The following is a 21,873-nucleotide window of genomic DNA, read 5'->3' on the forward strand; positions in this document are numbered from 1 at the left end:
AAAGTACATGGACCAAACTTGGTCAAAACGAAGTCTTATGTCAGGACATCACAAAAATATCAAATCTAACAATAGTTTTGGGAGGAAAGATGATGTAAGACTCCCCCAAAGTGACCCCCCGGGGATTAATTGCACACCATAAGGTAGGCTACATGGACTAAAGTAGGTTAAATCGAAGTCTTATTTCACGGCAAAACAAAAATATCAAATCTAACAATATTTTCGGGTGGAAAGGTGATGTAAGATGTCATCAAAGTAACCCCCAGAAGGTTTATTTCATCATAGAGTACATGGACTAAACGTGGTCAAAACGAAGTCTTATAGGTCCTAGGACACCACAAAATATCAAATCTAACAATACTCTCAGTTGGGAAGATGATAAAAGACCTACCCAAAAGTGAATCTTCTCCTATAATTTAATTTACTTCATTCCTTTCTCGAACCAACCTTGGTGTAACGGAAGTGCTATGCCAGGACAGTACCAATGGATTAAATCTAAAAATATTTATATATAGACATGGCCACCTGGAGATGCGGCCTGATTTGTCACATTTTGCAGATTTTGATTACAGCTACTGCTAGTGCTTGACTGACATTTTTTGAGATGTTTTTACTTTTTGCGGCTTCCTAATGATATAAAACCTTTTTTTTGCCTTGGGGAAGCAATAGCAAATGAGAAAAAGTAAGTTGAAAAACGCTAAATCAGACTGTTATTGAAAAATTAACAGTCTGACTAAAATCTTCGAAATCAAATTTTCTTTGTTTTTCATCATGTGAGGATGTTAAAACTTATTGTGTCATCTGGGGAAAAGAGTAAAGAAAGCGTAAAAATCTAATTTTTAGAAAAAACTATTTAAACGTTCGCCCAAAGTTAGAAAAATCTGGAAATTTCTGCAAAATGTGACAAATCAGGCCTTATCTTTAGGTGGCCATGATATAGGTTTTGGTGAAATACATTCACAAGCTGTCCCATGATGCATGAAATGGAACTATAGCCTACTTTACAAAAAGTTTTTGTATAAATCATATTCAGTCAATCGAAAAAAGGCCACAGGACATGACAATACATGGCTTTGTAACACCAAAAACAGAAAGTACATAAGAAGCATATAGGCTACAGTCATGGGCGCCGATCGCTCTCTAAGATTGGTGGGGACATTTACTAGGAAAGAAAGGGCAGACAAGCGAAGCGAGCTGAAAGATTGGGGTCTGTTCAACAAACAAACAAATAGGGCTACAGTAGATAGGCTACAAGTCTAATGCGATGTATTTTAATTGTCAGTGTCAGCATTGGACAGCAGAAGTCCAAACACTGCAACTCGGCAACGAGTCTCCGGCGAATTAAAAACGAAGTCCTTGGTTGATCCTTGAAAATTTGAAGTCCTTGGAAGTCCTTGATTGTGCACATAGCAGACCATTGCATGATTTGGCCGTTTCTGTGTCATGGTAGATCGTAACAAAGTTTTGATACGTCGCAAAGTTGAAAATGAGCGTTCAGCTGAACACGAGCGGGCTGGTGATATGAGCAAAAGTTCCACTTGCGGAAACATTTGCCGAACAGCGGATGGTATCTTCTTGAATATCATTCGAAAATCTTGTGCAAGGGACTCTGTGTCAAAGAACTGAAGATAATAATCGTCTACCAAATGTGATTGTAGCTTTCCACTAAAGAGTGATTCTTGTAGAATTTTGTAGTGCTCAAGATCGGTCTACTTGAAATAGTCAGTAAGATTTTGCTGCGAGCTGTCAATGACTGCAAAATACTCTGACCGATCGATCTTGAAGTTTAGGAGGTTGACCATGGCCATGTCCATACTGAAGACGATTTGAAACGTGACAAGTCTTTTAAAAATTGGGTAGGGTAAGAGTTTTTTCAATTGAAAAAAAGCTGCCTGCCAGCCTTCCAACTGCTGAATTTCCTATATACAATTTTTTGCCAAACCGGTAAAGACATTTCAGCAGCTCTTAACCTCAATGTAATAATAACTGAAAAAATAGCTTTTTTCTTATACAAAAGTAACACAAGCTACACTTACTGCACTACATGCTTGTACGACTCTTTCAAAGTAATTCTAAAACTCTGCACTGTGTGGCCCTGGCGTAACCAAATTAAATACAATTTGCGAGTTACACCAGGGTTTCTCTGCCTAATAAAACATTTCTACTACGTTGGGGCTTCCTCGCATGAAACAAAAATGTTGTCCCCTCCTTTAATATATTTTAAACGTTTGACTGGTAAAATTGTGACATTCGGGTAATATTTTCCCTTTTACGTTACAAAAATAATGTAAAAAGATGATGGGGACATGTAAAAAGATGGTGGGGACATGTAAAAAGATGGTGGGGACATGTCCCCACTGTCCTATAGGGATCGGCGCCGTGGCTACAGTAGCCAGAAAATTGATCCAAGATCTTGATACGATCACTAAATGTTGACTTAATTGAACAAATGACTATCCAAATAAGACGAAGAATAAGACGAAGAAAGTGAAAGCGACAGCAGTGACAATGAAGAATAAAGAAACGACCGTTTATTTTGTGGTGTCCTATAAAACTTCGTTTTGACCACGTTTGGTCCATGTACTCTATGATGAAATAAACCCTCTTAGGGTTACTTTGATGACATCTTACATCACCTTTCCACCCGAAAATATTGTTAGATTTGATATTTTTGTTATGCCGTGAAATAAGACTTCGATTTAACCTACTTTAGTCCATGTAGCCTACCTTATGGTGTGCAATTAACCCCTGGGGGGTCACTTTGGGGGAGTCTTACATCATCTTTCCTCCCAAAACTATTGTTAGATTTGATATTTTTGTGATGTCCTGACATAAGACTTCGTTTTGACCAAGTTTGGTCCATGTACTTTATGGGGTGAAATACACCTTCCGAGGGGGTCACATTAAGGGAAGTCACTTTGAAGTCATCTTACATCACCTTTCCACCCGAAAATATTGTTAGATTTGATATTTTTGTGATGTCCTGACATAAGACTTCGTTTTGACCAACTTTGGTCCATGTACCTTATGGGGTGAAATTAACCCCCCGGGGGGTCACTTTCGGGGGGGTCTTACATCACCTTTCCACTCAAAAATATTGTTAGATTTGATATTTTTGTGATGTCCTGACATAGAACTTCGTTTTGACCAAGTTTGGTCCATGTACCTTATGGGGTGAAATTAACCCCCTTTTTGGGCTTTTTAGGGGGCTCTAGGGACCAGATCCACCCGGCGCGGTCAATCTTCCATACTTTTTGTGAGTGACATGGTTGACCCCAGTAACTTCAAGGGGTCAAACTTTTTGTACCTTACCCAGCAAACATTGATTGCTGGGCCAGCGTTGGCTATATGCTGGGTATGTTGGCACAAGGCTGGCAATTTTGTCCAACATTTTGCCAACATTGCCAACATTACGCCAACAATTTCAATACTTCTTATTATGCGTTCAAAAAAGTCTTAAAGATTTTATTTCAGGTTTATTTGTTTTAAACTTTAAAATTACTAACACAAACCTCTTTTCATGTGGTATTGCTTCAAAACACAATTGTGTGATTGGCTAACATCGGTCAGAAGCATTGCCAGCGTTGTGCCAATTTATAACAATTTCGGTGTTTTCTTCAAAATTATGCAAATGTATACCATCATTTCGCTACAATTTTACATTTTAATAATAGGCTATCAATGCTGTTATTATTTTCTGATACCGTACAACCACACGGCATTTAACATAATGGATTAAAATTGAACATAAACTATAAGCTACAAACGTTTTCGGCCATACACACGTTAGCCCTTATCAAGTAACAAAAAATAACTGCTTATCATATCTACAATGAAAATGAATAACTGATCTAAACACTGAATTGAAAAACGAAATGCAAAATGAAACGGCAGAACATAGGAGAAAGGCACATCACGTGGCGTTTAAATTACACCAGGCAAAGACGCAACATATGACGTATCAAGAAAAGACGTTGAGTAGATAAGAAGCACCTGAGGCAAACAACTGTGTATTGAGGCGAGGATTGTATGATTTTATTAGCAAAGCCTCGTGGATTTTAGTGTCGAATTCGGTGAAACATTTACGCATAATTCTAAAGGACTCCAAGGATGGTTTGTTATTTGAACATGTTTGACAATCGAATATGTGATCTTTAATGGCACTTTGCTTGTTCAAATTAGTTAAATCCAAGTGCTCCCTCACTCTCGTGGCCAAATGTCGCGTAGACATACCGATGTATGTACAATTCGCGTCATGCGAACAAGTGAACTTGTACACGACATTTGAACACAAGTAGGAGGGAGTCCTAGATTTAAGCTGAAAATAATAGCCAACTTTGAACGTTTTATACACAGGAACAATATCCACGTTGAACTTCATTTTGATAAAACTTGACATATTACTGACAAAGCGTCTCGATGCTTTACCCACAAAGGGAACTGTAAGGCAGTTTTTCCATTCACGTTCGTCCGCTTGAGAGTGCGTAGAACGTGAATCCAAAAACCCCCTCAGCACCTTATTGAAAAACCAGGATTCACGTTCTACGCACTCTCAAGCGGACGAACGTGAATGGAAAAACTGCCTTACAGTTCCCTTTGTGGGTAAAGCATCGAGACGCTTTGTCAGTAATATGTCAAGTTTTATCAAAATGAAGTTCAACGTGGATATTGTTCCTGTGTATAAAACGTTCAAAGTTGGCTATTATTTTCAGCTTAAATCTAGGACTCCCTCCTACTTGTGTTCAAATGTCGTGTACAAGTTCACTTGTTCGCATGACGCGAATTGTACATACATCGGTATGTCTACGCGACATTTGGCCACGAGAGTGAGGGAGCACTTGGATTTAACTAATTTGAACAAGCAAAGTGCCATTAAAGATCACATATTCGATTGTCAAACATGTTCAAATAACAAACCATCCTTGGAGTCCTTTAGAATTATGCGTAAATGTTTCACCGAATTCGACACTAAAATCCACGAGGCTTTGCTAATAAAATCATACAATCCTCGCCTCAATACACAGTTGTTTGCCTCAGGTGCTTCTTATCTACTCAACGTCTTTTCTTGATACGTCATATGTTGCGTCTTTGCCTGGTGTAATTTAAACGCCACGTGATGTGCCTTTCTCCTATGTTCTGCCGTTTCATTTTGCATTTCGTTTTTCAATTCAGTGTTTAGATCAGTTATTCATTTTCATTGTAGATATGATAAGCAGTTATTTTTTGTTACTTGATAAGGGCTAACGTGTGTATGGCCGAAAACGTTTGTAGCTTATAGTTTATGTTCAATTTTAATCCATTATGTTAAATGCCGTGTGGTTGCTTGGTTGTATATGTCTGTGGCTGAAGAAAGTAACCTCTTTACCAAAATTGGTTACCGTACAAGTATACTATGAATACTTAAGACCAGGGTTGGTCAGAAGAGTAGCCAACAGTTTGCCAACAAAGTAGTTTCATTTTAGTTTGTTTATGCCAAACTGAGCAGAGGTCTAGAAAAAGGCAGAAGCAACAAAACGCGAACGCGATAACGTGCTTGATACCCAAACAGTTTAAACTTTCCATTATCCCTACACGTTTCCACAAAATAAACAATTGCAACGTCGGCTATATGCTGGATGTGAGGGCACAAGATTGGCAATTATGTCCAACATGTTGCCAACAATACGCCATCAGTTTCAATAACTTATTTCTTATTATGCGTTCAAAAAGATCTCAAAGATTTTATTTCAGGTTTATTTGTTTTAATCTTTAAAATTACTAACACAAACTTCATTTCATGTGGTATTGCTTCAAAACACAGTTGTGTGGTTGGCTAACATCGGTCAGAAGCATTGCCCGCATTGTGCCAATTCATAACAATTTCGGTGTTTTCTTTAAAATTATGCAAATGTATTATATAACATCATTTTGCTACTTGCTACAATTTTACATTTTTATAATAGGCTATCAATGCTGTTATTGTTTTTATAATACCGTACAGGTATACTATGAATATTTAAGACCAGCGTTGGTCAGAAGAGTAGCCAACAGTTTGCCAACAAAGTAGTTTCATTTCAGTTTGTTTATGCCAAACGGAGCAGAGGTCTAGAAAAAGGTAGGAGCAACAGAAACGCGAACGTGATTCCGTGCTTGATACTGAAACAGTTTAAGTTTCCATTTGCCCTACGCGTTTCCACAAAATAAACAATTGCAATGTTGGCTATATGCTGGATGTGAGGGCACAAGATTGGCAATTATGTCCAACATGTTGCCAACAATACGCCATCAGTTTCAATAACTTATTTCTTATTATGCGTTCAAAAAGATCTCAAAGATTTTATTTCAGGTTTATTTGTTTTAATCTTTAAAATTACTAACACAAACCTCTTTTCATGTGGTATTGCTTCAAAACCCAGTTGTGTGGTTGGCTAACATCGGTCAGAAGCATTGCCCGCTTTGTGCCAATTCATAACAATTTCGGTGTTTTCTTTAAAATTATGCAAATGCATACCATCATTTTGCTACAATTTTACATTTTTATAATAGGCTATCAATGCTGTTATTGTTTTTATAATACCGTACAAGTATACTATGAATACTTAAGACCAGCGTTGGTCAGAAGGGTAGCCAACGGTTTGCCAAGTTTGTTTATGCCAAACAGAGCAAAGGTCTAGAAAAAGGTAAGAGCAACAAAACGCGAACGCGATAACGTGCTTGATACCGAACCAGTTTAAAGTTTCCATTTGCTCTACACGTTTCTACAAAATAAACAATTGCAACGTTGGCTACTTCATTTCTGCTTCACTTGATTTATTCATTGAAAATATTAATAGCCAACAATAAAATGACTCTTTAACTAAATGACTCATGAATGTGGCTTAGTGGAAAAACACAGTTTCTTTAGCATACCGTATTCTTGTACCAACAACGCCATGATGTAAATCGTTTGTTCATATTCAATTGCTTCAGATGCAATAAATGTCTTGCGATTCAGAGGACACTTCCAGAAAGTTTAGGCTTTGGCGCCTCCAATACCCAACTAGCATAATCCGTTCTTTTTACATTGATTCAACGTCTGCAGACGTTGGTAAGGTAACTAACAAGCGATAAACTTAAAAACGTGGTTGCTAATTCAAGTTGCCAGGTCTTCATTTTTTTCTTGTGTTCAACAAAAGCTTTTTTAATTTTCAAGTTTAACTATACTAAAATGTGTTGTAATATTTTTGAAAACATTTTTTCAGGACTAACCTCAAAATTTGCGTGCAGTTCAAGAAAATTTAAAACAACTTGTAAGCTTAATCGAATTCACTTGTTGATGTTTGGTAGCGCTCGACACAGCAGCATGATTGTGGTGATCATGTGATCATTGAGTTGCGGCTGCACTGCCGCCGCGCTGCTGACCTGTCTGCAGACGCTGAATCAATGTAAAAAAAATCGATTGATGCGCTATCACTTATTGATTGTGTTCTCAGAGCAGTCTCGCTCACTGTCTGATTTTGACCACGTGGATGAGATTCTCGTGTCGCCAACAAAGGGGCGTCTTTAACTGTAAATGTAGCAAAGCTGCACAATAGGCCAGCTTCTGGAGCAGTCATGTTGCGTCGAAATCTCTCCTCAATTTCTTGAAGCGAGATTTCACAAAACGATCGCTACTTTTACTTCCAACGATCCGGCGAATCGTTTTTTCTCCTCCCGCGGTGCATAGAACAATACTGCAGGCACAATAATTGTTGTAAAAACTCCATTATGACGTCACTACTTAAACTTTGACTGGGCAATATGACGCGTTGAAGTGAAATAGGCAACAAAGCTTTAGAATGCGGTGATGTGTTATATCAACGTGAGGAGATGCAATTTAGCAGAAGAACTTGTTTTTTTTATGAAGGAAGACAAAGGCCATGACTTAATCCTTTGCTAAAGGGATTATGACGTCACTCGATTCACTTCGACTGTTCAAGCATGGCGGTTGTGCGCAATACACAATTATGTGGAGAGCCGAAAGCACAATGCTTATGTAAACAGCGCTAAGAGGAATTTTTGCTTCTTGCATCGAAAATATAAAAAATCGAATTCAATTGAGATATTAAGGCCGAAAGAAGTTTTAGAAATGATCAAAATGAAACTATAGGAATGACTTACGACAATGTTCATGAAAACCTGGAAAGTGAATGTCTTTTATTCATTGAACCTGAAATAATTGTGTAAAGTCGTTTTTGTCACTAGGCTATGTTTACACAACTTAAAGAAAGTTATAAAACTCAATTTAGAGAAAGTTATCAAACTCAATGACCAATGGAAAACTTTCATATGAAATATTCTCGTGACAAATTTAGTGCCAGTGCTCCTAGATGAGTGCTAAGAAGATATCAGCAAAGTAGCAGAGCTTGTGATGTCCCACAACATGTGTAGGGTTTTGCTCAATCTTTGATTTTGCTGCTCCGGCAGTGTTTGCCTGACTGCTTGAATGTGTTTGTATTTTTATGTTGTGTGGATAGGTCTGTGATGGTTGTAGAGTATTTGCAAATGTAGCTTTCATTGCCGTCAACTGAATAATAATAGGCTAATAATAACATGTTTTATTTTGCGCCCATTGCGACAACATAGCCTACAGTAGCCTACACTGCGACCTACATACGCAACACAACAGACGACTGGAATCCCAAAATAAACTTTAAACGTTGGCTGTCATTTGTAACAGTCGAAAATTTCTGTAACAAGTGCTGAAGCCTTTTAATATGATGGATGAAACCCCTGTCATTACATTCGATTTACATTTTGCAGGTGGCAAATTTAAGTCAAGTTGTTGGCAAAAATGCAAGCGATTGTATCAGTGGACTTATTCCAACTATTATTATCGAACACAACAAAGTTCAAGTCATGTCGAGAAAAAAGAAAGAAAAAAAAACGTCGTGAAGTCTAAGCACTCGTTTGATTGTTTAAAAAAGAATCTGAAAAAGGTTGTTCTTGGTGAGTACGGATAAATGTTTCTACTACGACTAAATGATTATGTCATAACTATGCCATTTTGTTCTTTTGATTGTATGATGTAATTGTGAAGAGTATTGAGTAATGTATGAAAATGTTTTAGTGGTGTACTCGCATTGATGTGAACAACGAACATGGTGGTTAGTAGGCTATATCGGCATTTATATACTGATTTAACACTTCTTTTTTTACTTTCATGATTAGACATGGTGATGGCGCACGACAAAGCTGCTGCCGTGCAGCAAATTGATAAAGAGTTTCAGAGTGATTTTGAAATTGGAAGGACAGGCAAGGTGGCCGAAAACGGCAAAAACTAACTTTTGGTGAGCTTGTTATATGTTTGAAAGACAACAGCGAATATGTTGCTTTAGTTGTTGAATAACTACTGTACACGCAATTAGAGTGTATTGGAACTTGATTATCGCTCTGCGTGGCGCAGAATCGAATGATAAGTTTTTTGTCACGCACGTTGGAGAGAGGGATATTACGTTGATATTGCAGATTGTCAACTAACTTCGTATTATCCTGGACGACAACTGATCAAAATCCTACATTGTTGCCAAACAGCCCTCTTGAATTAAATATTTTTGTTTCATTCGCAGGAATTCACAACGATAAAGATACACAAGAAAAAGCTGGTGATGTGCAATGAATCCCCATCTATCAATACGATTTGATGTGGCTTGTTTCTAATAAATGTGAAAATATACGAAGCTCGGCTGTTACTTTGCTTTGTCACAAAGGGAGTAGTGTTGCTTATAAATCCGTGTTGCTGCTGTTCTCTCGCCCAAGGATTAGCTAGGTTCAACAATAAACTTTTGGTGATGAGCGAGGTTTAGGTACAGAGACGTTTGGCAAATGTAGATGCCAATGCTGTTCAGATGTTTTATGCACCAGCTTGCTTCGCATGGCCAACCTTGGTCAAAGCGCGGGCATCACAATAGTCAATAGGTCAGATGAAGCAGCATCATGGTGCATAAAAGTCAACCAGAATTTAGGCGCCAGATGAAGCAAAATATGGTGCACAAGCCATCTTGCCAACGTTGGCAAGATACAGAAGCCAACGTTGGCTAGATGCAGAGGTCGACGTTGGCTAGATGCAGACGCCAACGGCGGCAAGATGCAGAAGCCAACGCTGGCCAGATGCATCCAAATGGTGCATAAAACATTTTGCCAACGTTGGCAAGATGCAGACGCCAACGCTGGCCAAAAGCATTTAAACTTCTTTAAGGAGCAACGCATTTGAATTAAGAATGTCATTGAGTGTTATTGAACTCACTTAATTATCACAAATTAGATATCATTGCACGGTAGTTTCTCTTTACAATAATGTTATTTCGTGCTTCCCAAATGTTTGAATCAAAACTATTATTGATCAACTATATATAGTGCTTGAGTTAAGTATTTTCAAAAGAAAAAAAATTGTTACATTGACTTTGGCGCCGTTTTGTCTGCGCCGTTTTGCCTCTGCGCCATTTTGTCTCTGCGCCGTTTTTTCTGCGCCTTTTTGTCTCGCGCCGTTTTGTTCGCGCCTTAATGTCCTGCTTCGTGAATCTGGGGTGGCAAAAGGAATGATTCTCGGCCCCTGGGGCTCACACGACACGACAACGAACGAATATTTTTCAGGAATGCTTTTCGCTAACAAGACGGCATGAATGCCAACTGCGTGACCCAAAAGCGTTGCAATTCTTCATCTCACTCAAAGATTGCATGGAGGAATCATATGGTGCTGTGTTCACGCAGGAAACGGAACCCGCTCCTCATGATGAGGATGCAAACACCTCAACCTACGAGCAACTTGATAACAGAATAATTCAGACGACGTGTGCCGGCTATATCCGGGTACGTGTGACGTAACACTCACCACTTGAAGGCACATGGTTTGTAGCTGATAGGAAGAAACTTCCTTCGTCAGTCTGGACAGCGCCGTTTCCACGAATGAAGGGAGACACTAAACAATGAGGTGATTGTCAACGTTTCGGCAGCACATCCATGACGTATCATTACGTCACTTCACACGAGCATGACTTGAAAACACTGAATTCACTTTTCTAATGAGAATCATTTCTTGTGAGTGTAGTTGTTTTGCAAAAGTAACGTTAGACCAACGTAACAGTTGCAACAATTGACGTCAAATAACCATCAAACTGACCTGATCTATGTTTCCTCTGCACTGGAGAACGATCACTTCAAGCAACTTGGCCGCGTGGGAGGCCGAATCTTCATTCTCCTCTGTGTCCAGAATCTAATCACACAGGCGTTTATCATGGCGGCCTACCTCCGTTGTTGGCACAGTTGCTCAAATGAACACACAGCTGGAGTTGAACATTCACTGCCGGTTATGAAAGTTACCGTCCAACGGTCCAATTGTAATTCAGTAAAACTTAAGAAATAATCCACTGTCTTCACTCGTCATGGTCCGAAAACATCGTGAACTGGGGTGGTAAAAGGATAGACCCTCGGCCGCAGAGGCTCACACGACGACTCTTCATGGGTTACAAATTTTTAAACTGGAGTCTTGCTTGGCAAATAATTGTTTCGGCTATGCTCTAGGACGCAACACAGCGGCAACTCTTACCTTCTTACACATCGAGAAGATGATCTCCAGATACTTGGGGGTGGACATCACGGTTTGAGCTCCGATTGTGCAGAAGTTATGGAGGCAAAACATCATCTCGGTGAAGTAGTCAAATCCATCATCCTGAGGAAGAAGGAGTTGAGGAGCAATGTGATCAATGGGAACAAGAATACTTATGACATAGACGCAGCGTTGCTGTCAACACTGCAACTTTTTCACATACACAGAGTTCCCAGGTTGAAGCATTTGGAAGATGCCTAATTAACATGAGTGAGGGTGGTCAATGGATATCAAAAGGCGCCAGTGAGAAGTTAATTACTTTACTGAAGTTTATGATGCCGAACTAGCGGCAGTGAGAATTTCAGTTGATTTCACTTTGCAGCATCGCTCGTGGTTTGTAGTAAACTTTCAAACTTCCATGAATTCACCAACAATTCAGCTCGTTCTTGGTGAATACTGATTAAAAAAAAAATTAAAGAAGACAGTTTATCGCAATAAGTGTTGACAAATATTACAACTACATGACATTTCATGATCAGCAGTCGCCCACTCACCTCAAACACTTCAGCAATAAGGGGGAGAGCGTCCCACATTGGGGGGGGGATTGCTCGGCAAGTCAGTGAGAACATCAGTGAAAGAATCGCCTCGTAGTAATCTGAAACACAAATGTTGAAGATGTGTCTTCGGGAAACTCCACACTGGTTATCTCAAAAAAGTCCATTGTGGTGGAACAACACGTCGGAACATGGGTCGTACAGTAAAAACTGGATCGCTTTGGAAAGCTGAAAGCCACAGTACAATAGCAATCCAAAAATCATCTTGACACATCTTGACGTATGAAGGTGAATCTTGAAAAAACAAAAGTGATGGTGAGTGGAGCAGAAGGAACAGTTGTTGAGAGCAAAGTAGATCCCTGTGGAATATGTGGCAAGAGAGTGATGAGAAATTCAATGCAATGCAAGGAATGTGGAAAGTGGGTAGCCTACATGCAAGATGTGCTGATGTCAAGAGAGCCTCAACAAGATTGGCGAAGTGTTTTGTTTGTGGGAAATGCAGTAAAGGAAGGAATGAAGTGGAAGGCCATGATGACGAGTTCCGCCATGGCATCGAAACAGTGACAGACTTCTGTTATCTGGGTGATCGGATAAATGGAAGTGGTGGATGTGAAGCAGCCGTGACAACAAGGGCAAGATTGGGCTGGGCAATGTTCAGGGAATGTGGGGAAATGTTGTATGGCAGAAAATTTTCACTAAGGATGAAAGGAAAAGTATATCGGAGCTGTGTGCGGCCTGCAATGCTATATGGTAGCGAGACATGGGTATTGAAAGTGAACTGGCAATCCTGAGAAGAACGGAAAGGTCAATGGTGAGAGCAATGTGTGGGGTGAAAACGAGAAAAGAAAAAAGGACTGAAGAATTGTTGGATATGCTAGAGATGAGAGAGACCATAAACCAAATGGCAAGGGCAAATGGAGTAAGATGGTATGGACATGCGATTGCGATAAGGAGGGAGGAAGGAAGTTTTCTTAGAAAGGCACTAGATCTAAAGGTGGATGGGAAGAGGAAACGCGGTCGTCCAAGAAGAACGTGGAAACAACAAGTGAAGGATGAGTTTAAAAATGTCGGACTGAAGGAGGAAGATGCAAGGGACAGGGTGAAATGGAGAAAAGGGATTAAAACAATTGCTGCGCGGAAACAATCGGCCACCCCCACTAGTGGGGAACAAACTGACGATGGATTATGATGATGATGATCTTGACTCACCGATCAGTCTGTTCTTGAGAATGTGAGCCACCAGAGGAGCAATAATCCCCTCCAACTGGATGGTGATCTCTCTCTCCTCTTCCATCATGTCCAGGATCGTTTCGATTGTTCCCAGGGTGCTCGTGGCAGTCACAGTCTTATCATCATTGCTATCATTCGCATCTCCTGCACCGGATCCCTCCTCTTCGTCTTTGGTGGCTTTCTCCAGGACTTTAAGGAAGGTTAACGTCTGAAGACGACATCAAGTTGAAATTATTCATCCGGGAACCTTCATCATGAAGCGATGACATAAGTCATTGCTTTTGTTCCGTGCAAGAAATAATAACAAGTTGTAATGCCATCATAGAGCGCACGACGCAATCAACAATCAACGTGAGATGCAAATCTGATGTTAAAACAACGTTTAAATACCAGGTTTTGTGTGATGTCGACAACGTATGGAATGATCTGCTCGCAATACAAGCAGACGACCTTTTGTACCACGATTGTGAGGTCATCGTTCTCCGTGTCGTGGACGAGCTGCAGGAGAGCTGCAACAAAGAAGATTACGTCAGCATGAGGAAGACAGCACAAGTGTGCTCTGGGCGGGGATGGAACTGATAACCTTCGTTTTAGTCGGACGCCGTTACGCTGTGGTTGGTCGAAAGACCTAGCAAAAAAAAGAATGTACAGTAGGGTGTTTCATTTTTTCACCATTTTTGAAATTCAAAATGCCTGGGGTCCCATCTGGTGGCATTTGGGGTAAAAAGTTTACACCCCTTTTTTTCAATTATGACGTCATATTGAGGTGGTCATCGAGGTTTGAAATTTTTGGGCCTAAAAATCTCGAATTTTGGCCGTATCTCCGGAACCACTCATCATATATCGACAAAATTAGTGTTAAAATGCGCAGAAGGGTCGGTTTCCTATACCTGATATAAAGAATATTTAAGGTCTATCTGCTTCAGAAAAAAAGTTATTTCAAAAAATCTGATTTTCGGTCTATTTTCTCTTGATGAACAGAAATCAGGTGATCAAGATAAGAAGTTTTTCTCTATTTTTCCACTCTTGGAAGCTGCTATTGCATAATAATAGTCCTCGTTCGTTTTGCAAGAGATGAAACGTTAATAATTGAAGGTATTACTATTATAATGTAACCGTTGAAGAGGCATGCTGCTCACCTGCTTTAGATTTTGATTAAGTGTCATTATGGCATTAAGGTCAAGTATTAGTAAGTCGATGCAAAACTTCAAGCAATTGGAGAGAAATGTGCTTCCCCTTAATTCAGATATAGTCAGTCACTATTTTTACTTGAGGAAGAAAGTAACCGAAACTAATCCTGAGTTTATGAAGAAAATACTCCATTTCAAAGATTTGAAAGATGAACTGCTGAAAGATGTAGTTCGCATATGGAACAAAGATGGTCTTCCAGTGTTTAGCAAACAGAGAATTGAAGCGAAGTTAAAAGACGTGATAGAGAAGTACAATACAGCAAGAAAGAAGAAAATGAAACGCAGAGGTAATGAGGTTAATCAAGAATGGTTTCAGAACTTGTTCGATATATGTGCATGCAAGTGTTCGCTCTCCGAAAATCCCGTTGTGTTTCAGAAGAAACTCTCTTGCAGCTGTGAACTCGAAAACTTAGTCCAGGAGCAAGAAATCGCTTTCTTGAAAGATCAGCGAAAAGATCGAAAAAATGTTTATCTTGAGGCATAGATGTCAACCATGCAAAAAAGGCTTTGGAACGGGAAAATCATACAAGAAGGCGGGAAAGTGCAGTCGTCGAGCAGTGCAGTTGAAAAACCCCTACATTCTTTTTCAATAAATGATAGAAGTTATTTACTTGCTGGTTGTAGGATGACTTCGGTACGCCAGCAGTCAGATCTTATGAGGTCGGTTCTTGGAAAAAGATGAAATAGCTGCATCACCTTCGACAGTATACCGCCAATGACAAAAAAACAAGAGAAAAATCTCTCATGGAAAGTGAGAACCTTCTCGACTCAGCTTCTGCTATGCAGTTATGTTATGATGGGCGCGTTGTTGATAAAATAGATCGATTCGTTTTCTTGGGTCAACTTGTTGATGATAATGGCATGAAGCACGAAAGTGTGCTTGCTGTTAAATATTTTCCCAAAAGTGTGTCGGTCCCTGCTGAACTGATTTTTGACACCATCATCCAGGAGGCTTGCAGAGTTCACCTATCCCATTCCCAGGTATATTCAGTCGTCGCTCATACGACTGCTTTCAACACAAAAAAAAGTCCGGAGTCAATACTCGACAGGTCAATTATTTTAATGATAAAGTTGGTCATGATATTCATACCCTTGAATGCATGTTCCACATAAACGAAATATATCTTTCCCATGTCATTTCTTTTGTGAACGGCGCCAAAAGTGTCCTGGAGCAATGCAAGACGGGGCTTTGTTTAACCAGATAACAAGACTAGACAAGCCAAGTACTTAAATCTTAACACCAACTGATCAGTTGAACGTTCCGATAACAAGAATAGCTGCTGTGCAATTAAAAGCTAAGCACATATCTCTTCAATTCCTGGAAGTTTTACATCGACTTACTAATACCGGACTTGACCTTAATGCCATAACGGCACTTAATCAAAATCTAAAGCAGGTGAGCAGCATACCTCTTCCTCAACGGTTACATTATAATAGTAATACCTTCAATTATTACCGTTTCATCTCTTGCAAAATGAATGAGGACTATTATTACGCAATAGCAGCTTCCAAGATTTGGAAAAATACAGAAAAACTGTTTATCTTGATCACCTGATCTCTGTTTATCAGCAGAAAATGGACCGAAAATCAGATTTTTTGAAATAACTTTTTTTCTGAAGCAGATAAATCTTAATATTCTTTATATCAGGTATAGGAAACCGACCCTTCTGCGCATTTTAACACTAATTTTGTCGATCTATGATGAGTGGTTCCGGAGATACGGCTAAAATTCGAGATTTTGAGGCCTAAAAATTTCAAACCACGTGGACCACCTCAATATGATGTCATAATTGAAAAAAAAAAATGGGGTGTAAACTTTTTACCACAAATACCACCAGATGGGACCCCAGGCATTTTGAATTTCAAAAATGGTGAAAAAATGAAACACCCTAATGTACAGGCAACACGTGGCGGCATCTGATTCGGCAGGAAGTGAAATAAGTTCGCCATAGAAGACCAATTTTATGGTGGAAGCAAAGTAACGTAACCAATGACGTAGACTGCGTAGAAGGCAATACAGGCGGCCACATTAGCTTGCAGCATAAACCAGCACATAAATTAATATATTCAATGATGAAACGGAAACAAATTAGCTTTCATCTACCCACCTTGAATGATTTGTTGGACGTGCGGCATGCAATGCTTCTCGGCGATCTCTTGGCCGTTCAGGAAGGATTGCAAAGCCATGGCGGCCGCAACTCTGGTGGGGAGCTGGGTATCCGAGATGAGAAGCTCTCTAATCCCATCCGCCATCGCGATCACATTGTTCTTCTTCTTGTACTTGGCCTCGCTGAAGCGTTGAATCACCCAGCACGCCTACGTGACATGCATGACGTCAGCTGCGACGTCACTTGCTAGGCAACTGGCATGATGAAGTTACTAAATACGACGTTGCACGCAGTACTATTAATGCGCAAACAATGTGCTATGAATTCTTTGAGCTTAGACAAATCCTTCTAGCAATGGAAGTACGCCTCCAGTACTATATGAAATATAAAATGCATTTACAACACAATATGAGAAAGAATATTGCAAGTTGCACTAATTGAATATACGCCGATGGATTAGTTGTGGTGTCGGCTCCTTCTCACCCGCGCCCTCATGTGGCCGTACTGACTCTTCAACTCCGGCAGCATGTGGGTAACTAAGAGCAACTCCAACTGATCTTTGTACATCTTCCTTTTCAACAGTGTGTCCGCCAGGGATCCAATGACGTGAAGAGCTCCATCCTTCTTCCGGGAGCTCTCAGCGTTCATGCTCCCAGATGCCGTCAAAATACTGACAAAAATAAAAGCAACTTGGTTGAGAATCGAACCGACGTCTCCTGGTTGCAAGGAGGTGGGCAGGCGCATCGTGCGACAAAACAAGTCGCCCAGTTATTGTGGAAAATAAAGCGAGATGGAGCATCGAGTAATGAATCGTGGCCACCTAGCAATCGTGTACATTTCCAGTAACAGCAATATTCCGCCCGCTCTAATAGAAGTCTATGTTCTGCCTCTATAGAAATGGCAGATATGAAGAAATTTTTGCATGAGCAAAGTGGCATTTCCTTGCTTACTAACGAAGAAACAGTTGGCAATGCTTCAACAAGCGGGTACTTCTATCAATCCAGGCCTGCGTCACTGGTTCAAACCTGTGAAACTGCCAGGAATAAACATTCTAGCAGGAGGAATCGGGGATATACTCCTCTAACTATTCTATTGTATTGAAAATAAGAATTTTCTGATGATCCCAACAAGAATAAAACAGGCTGTAAGGTTTTTTGGTAAGTACCAACTACATTTGGTGTCATTCGCCCTGCTCAATTTTTTTTAACTTGGCATTGAGCAGTTTTAGTGTAGAGTTGATAATATCTGTTGTGCTCCTTTAACTATAGATTTTCTCGGAGCAAATATAACAAAACTGAACTTAAACAAATAAACCTCACCCGTAACAGAATCCCATCGTCTTCTGTAGCACCTGCTGGCGTTTGGTGCAAGCCGAATGCATGAAGCACTGGGCGGCGCTAGAGGGTGGTAGAAAATCTTTAAACACATCTGCAAACAACGTCACAATGGCTGGGTGAGAACTAGAAGGAAAGTTCTCATCGTCGTTCCATGAAGAAGGAGTAAAGTTGAACACAAACATCCAAATAAAAGTAAAAACAATAAGGTCGATGCAGCGCCACCATGCGAACACACTCACCGAACTTCAACCGGATGTACTCATGAGGGTCATCGTCCCATATCTCCTGATCCTCGTCAGTGAAGCACATGAGAGGGTAGACGATGTCCTTCAACAGATCCTACAAATGTCGCCAAGTACAGGTTATTCCAATTGAGTTATTCCAAACCGCAGTTACCCGAATTCCAAATGGAGCGATGTTTGTTCCAACGTGCAGAAAATGAATTTTTGATCTGCATCTGATGTGAGGTGCAGATGAAGATCAAAAATTCATTTTCTGCACGTTAGAACAAACATCGCTCCATTTGGAATTCGGGAGGCAACTCCTCCGACAAAACCGACAGAACGGCACTGTTACAACATTACCAAAAAATGCATACTGATGCTTCACTGGGAAATCTTCAATTATCAGACTGCTTTGAAGTCACGTTTGTAGAAGAACCAAACCCAATCAAACTTGACCACAAAGAAGAATTGTGGTATCAATTGTTAGATGCCAAAATAAATGTTAAAAAAATGTTTTTGCCTAAATTAAATGATAAACACTTGTAGGCCTACTATAGCACATTTGTTTGCTGTGCATTTCATGAAATTGCTCTGGTTAATTTTTTAGCTAAATCTCAATAATGTCACTATGCATGGACAGCCATTACTTTTGAATTCATTGATTAGTTAATTGTTTTATTGTTATTTGCCTGCGTAATTGTTTTAGAACATCCATTAATTTTGTCAATTTCTTGAATATCGAATCGACAGTGTAGAAACTTATTAGTTATCTTTTACTTCATTTGATAAAAGTTGTAGACTCTTGGTTTTCATGCTATTTAATTTTACTTGTTACGTTTTCTTCATTAGTAATTACGTAGCAATAGATCATATAATTTGTTTCATTGTTTCCATGGTGGCGCAACATGCATTGTTACGTCATAATATCTAAACTTTTAACCTTTGAAGAATTTTTTATTATTATTTTGCTCTTGACAATATCAAACTGAAGATGCTTTAAAAGCGAAATCGATATTTGATTACAAAAATTAGGCTGGTACACTGTTTGTTGTGTTGAGCAACAGGACGAGACTAATTAAAGTGACGCATACATTGGATATACGCAACACTGATGTCACCTAGTGGTACCTGGTAGGGGTTCTTTATGACTTTCCACGTGATGGCGTAGCTCACCGACTGTTCCAAGATGTGCAGACACTGCTGTAGGACACGGGGGGACACGTAGTGACCGGAGCGGTACTCCCCCATAACTTTAAGAGTCACTTGGACAATGGCCACTGGAACAACAAGACCACCATCATGTGGCTGCGATGGACACGTTTCAATCATTTCAAAGATTTAGTGAAGGAAAAGTTAATGAACATGAATAATTGAATTATGTAACTAGAATTTTCGTCCAAGACATAACATGTGGAACAGCAATCTCAAACTTTCAAGTTACACCAGGCAGATAAAAATGATGAAATAATCAAAGACCGTCACTACCATTATCATGTCGGCACTGACCTGTGTATCTCTTGAGGAAGAACTCCGAGAACTCGTTATATTCCTTCATGACCGTGCCTGGGCTTCCGTACCTGGAACGGATGGGAGGAATTCATTACTGGGCCTTGACCAAAGCCAAATGATTGAGTCGGGATTATATTGAAGATTCATGCAACGTCAACACCATACGCGCCGACTTCCGGCCGGCGCCCCCCGTAATTCTATGGTTGAGGGGCAACAAAAATGGTTATTACAAATGGTGCTTCAAAGATAAAACACTTCGCGAAAGAGATTTAGATCATTTAAACCAGGGGTGGGGAACCTGCGGCCCGCGGGCCGAATGTGGCCCGCGTGACTGTTCCATGTGGCCCGCGTCAAAATTTCTTTACCCAAAATATATTGAAACAACAGCTCAAAAAAGAGTAAGCTCTGCATTCTCGGTATATTGCGAATGGCCGTCGATGAAGAAATAAAACGAAACGAAGTCGATCAGTTCATGAATAATCAGGGAAACCATGTCGTTGAACTCACTGATAGCCAGTGGTTGTGTGACCTAACGTTTATGGTTGACATTAGCGAGCACCTCTCCGAGCTCAACGTCAAGTTGCAGGGACCGAATCAGCTTTTGAACTCCTTGTTTGCAAAAGTGAAATCATTTGAAGCTAAACTACATCTGTGGAAAGTACAACTTGAAAACAATAAGATGTTCCTAATAATGATGTTCCTAATAACTTCCAACATGAAATAGTAGATCTCCAGAATGACGGTACGTTGAAAGCGATGTACCAAAACATTCCACTGCTCAACTTTTATCAAAGCTGCATAAATGCTGGTGATTTTCCAGTCATGCGGAAACATGCTTTGAAATATGTGTCTCTGTTTGGAAGCACCTACCGTTGCGAATCAGTTTTTGTCTGTAAATAAAATTTCGAAATTTTTAATGGCCCGCTTGTGTTATTTCTCATTTTATGTGGCCCGCAATACTGAAAAGGTTCCCCACCCCTGATTTAAACGGACTTAAAGAATGCCGAAAGCGAAAAATAGTTTACGTTGCTCTTGCCCGCAAAACAGCAGCTGATCGCATGGCGTTCTCATTCGGCATGGAAATTTCAAAGTAGATGGTAGAGTAACTTACGCTGCTGGAATAGTCACGTAACTATTCACTGCAATATTAAGTGAACCAGCTAAATTAGACGCGCTATTTTCAACGAGGTCTTCCCGCTGTGAGATCAGTTATGATTCAACAGAACGTAGGCCTATTGCTTTGTTCGCTATGGGTGAGAATTAAATCGAAAACCGATAGAAGAAAAAGTGTTTAATGGTTTTGGTCTTGGTATATTGCCTGCATTAACGACGTCTCTTACCGCTATTCTCACCTAGCTAACCTGACATCATTGTTTTATGCGGCCGCTAAGGTTTGGCATCGACTTTAACGATCATGGAATGTTACGTAATAAGAACAATTACAACCTACACGCAAAAATAAAAAAATTGATCTCTTAAAACAGCTCTTTCTGCTGTTTTGTTTCGTGGGCTTTGCATATTGCTCAACAAGTGCATAAAGTTTAGAATCGACAAGAAAACATTAAATTTGAAAATTAAGTTTGAATCAAGCTGCAAATAAACGTATTCAAAACTTTTATTTCGGACGACGCCATTTCACACTCCGTAATCTATCTCGGCAATGATTTTGCCGCAGCAAAAATATGTTCATTTTGAAAACTGCCGAGCTGGAGACAACAGCTTGTCCCGTGTATGAGTTGAACCTGTTTTTTGAGGTAAAAATCACTTGCGAAAATCTCGAGTAGATACGGTATTCGATAAAAGACTAAACACTTTCGATAAATAACAGAAGAGAAAACACTTCGCTGTTGTTAACGCTTTGAAGGTAAGTAATCAGCAAAACGAGCGAAACGAGTTTAATAATACTGATAGCGGGTTTCCACTCTGGTTGAGATCATAATTTTTAGCGTTTTATTTCGATAACTTCACTGTCTTGATCGTTGTTATTCACTCGCACGAAAAGGAAATGAATCGGCTTGTTTTCCAACTGTTCCAATGATGAGCTAACAATATCAAAATTTTTACGACTAGGCGTACTGCATGCGTAAAACTAATCGTTTCAAGCAGCGGTTCTAATAAATTCGGTTTGCGACCTAGGTGTCAATATAAATGTCGGCTGCATAGCCGAGTGGTGAGAACA

At 39.8% G+C, this 21,873-nt stretch overlaps 1 protein-coding gene across 1 annotated transcript in view; it reads right to left on the reverse strand.

The window, feature by feature from the left end:
* The window catches only part of LOC145784085 (importin-7-like), a 44,216-nt gene that overhangs the window by 11,876 nt on the left and 10,467 nt on the right, over positions 1-21,873 (reverse strand). The window contains exons 9-20 of the mRNA XM_082595837.1: positions 19,692-19,762; positions 19,314-19,462; positions 18,201-18,300; positions 17,944-18,052; positions 17,108-17,294; positions 16,625-16,832; positions 13,717-13,835; positions 13,306-13,534; positions 12,097-12,197; positions 11,543-11,665; positions 11,117-11,209; positions 10,829-10,915 (exon numbers count right to left, since the gene is read on the reverse strand). Coding sequence (XP_082451963.1) covers positions 10,829-10,915; positions 11,117-11,209; positions 11,543-11,665; positions 12,097-12,197; positions 13,306-13,534; positions 13,717-13,835; positions 16,625-16,832; positions 17,108-17,294; positions 17,944-18,052; positions 18,201-18,300; positions 19,314-19,462; positions 19,692-19,762 — 1,576 coding nt within the window. The remainder of the gene's footprint in view (positions 1-10,828; positions 10,916-11,116; positions 11,210-11,542; positions 11,666-12,096; positions 12,198-13,305; positions 13,535-13,716; positions 13,836-16,624; positions 16,833-17,107; positions 17,295-17,943; positions 18,053-18,200; positions 18,301-19,313; positions 19,463-19,691; positions 19,763-21,873) is intronic.

Source organism: Aplidium turbinatum, chromosome 15, assembly GCF_918807975.1.
Source record: "Aplidium turbinatum chromosome 15, kaAplTurb1.1, whole genome shotgun sequence".
NCBI classification, from domain to species: domain Eukaryota; kingdom Metazoa; phylum Chordata; class Ascidiacea; order Aplousobranchia; family Polyclinidae; genus Aplidium; species Aplidium turbinatum.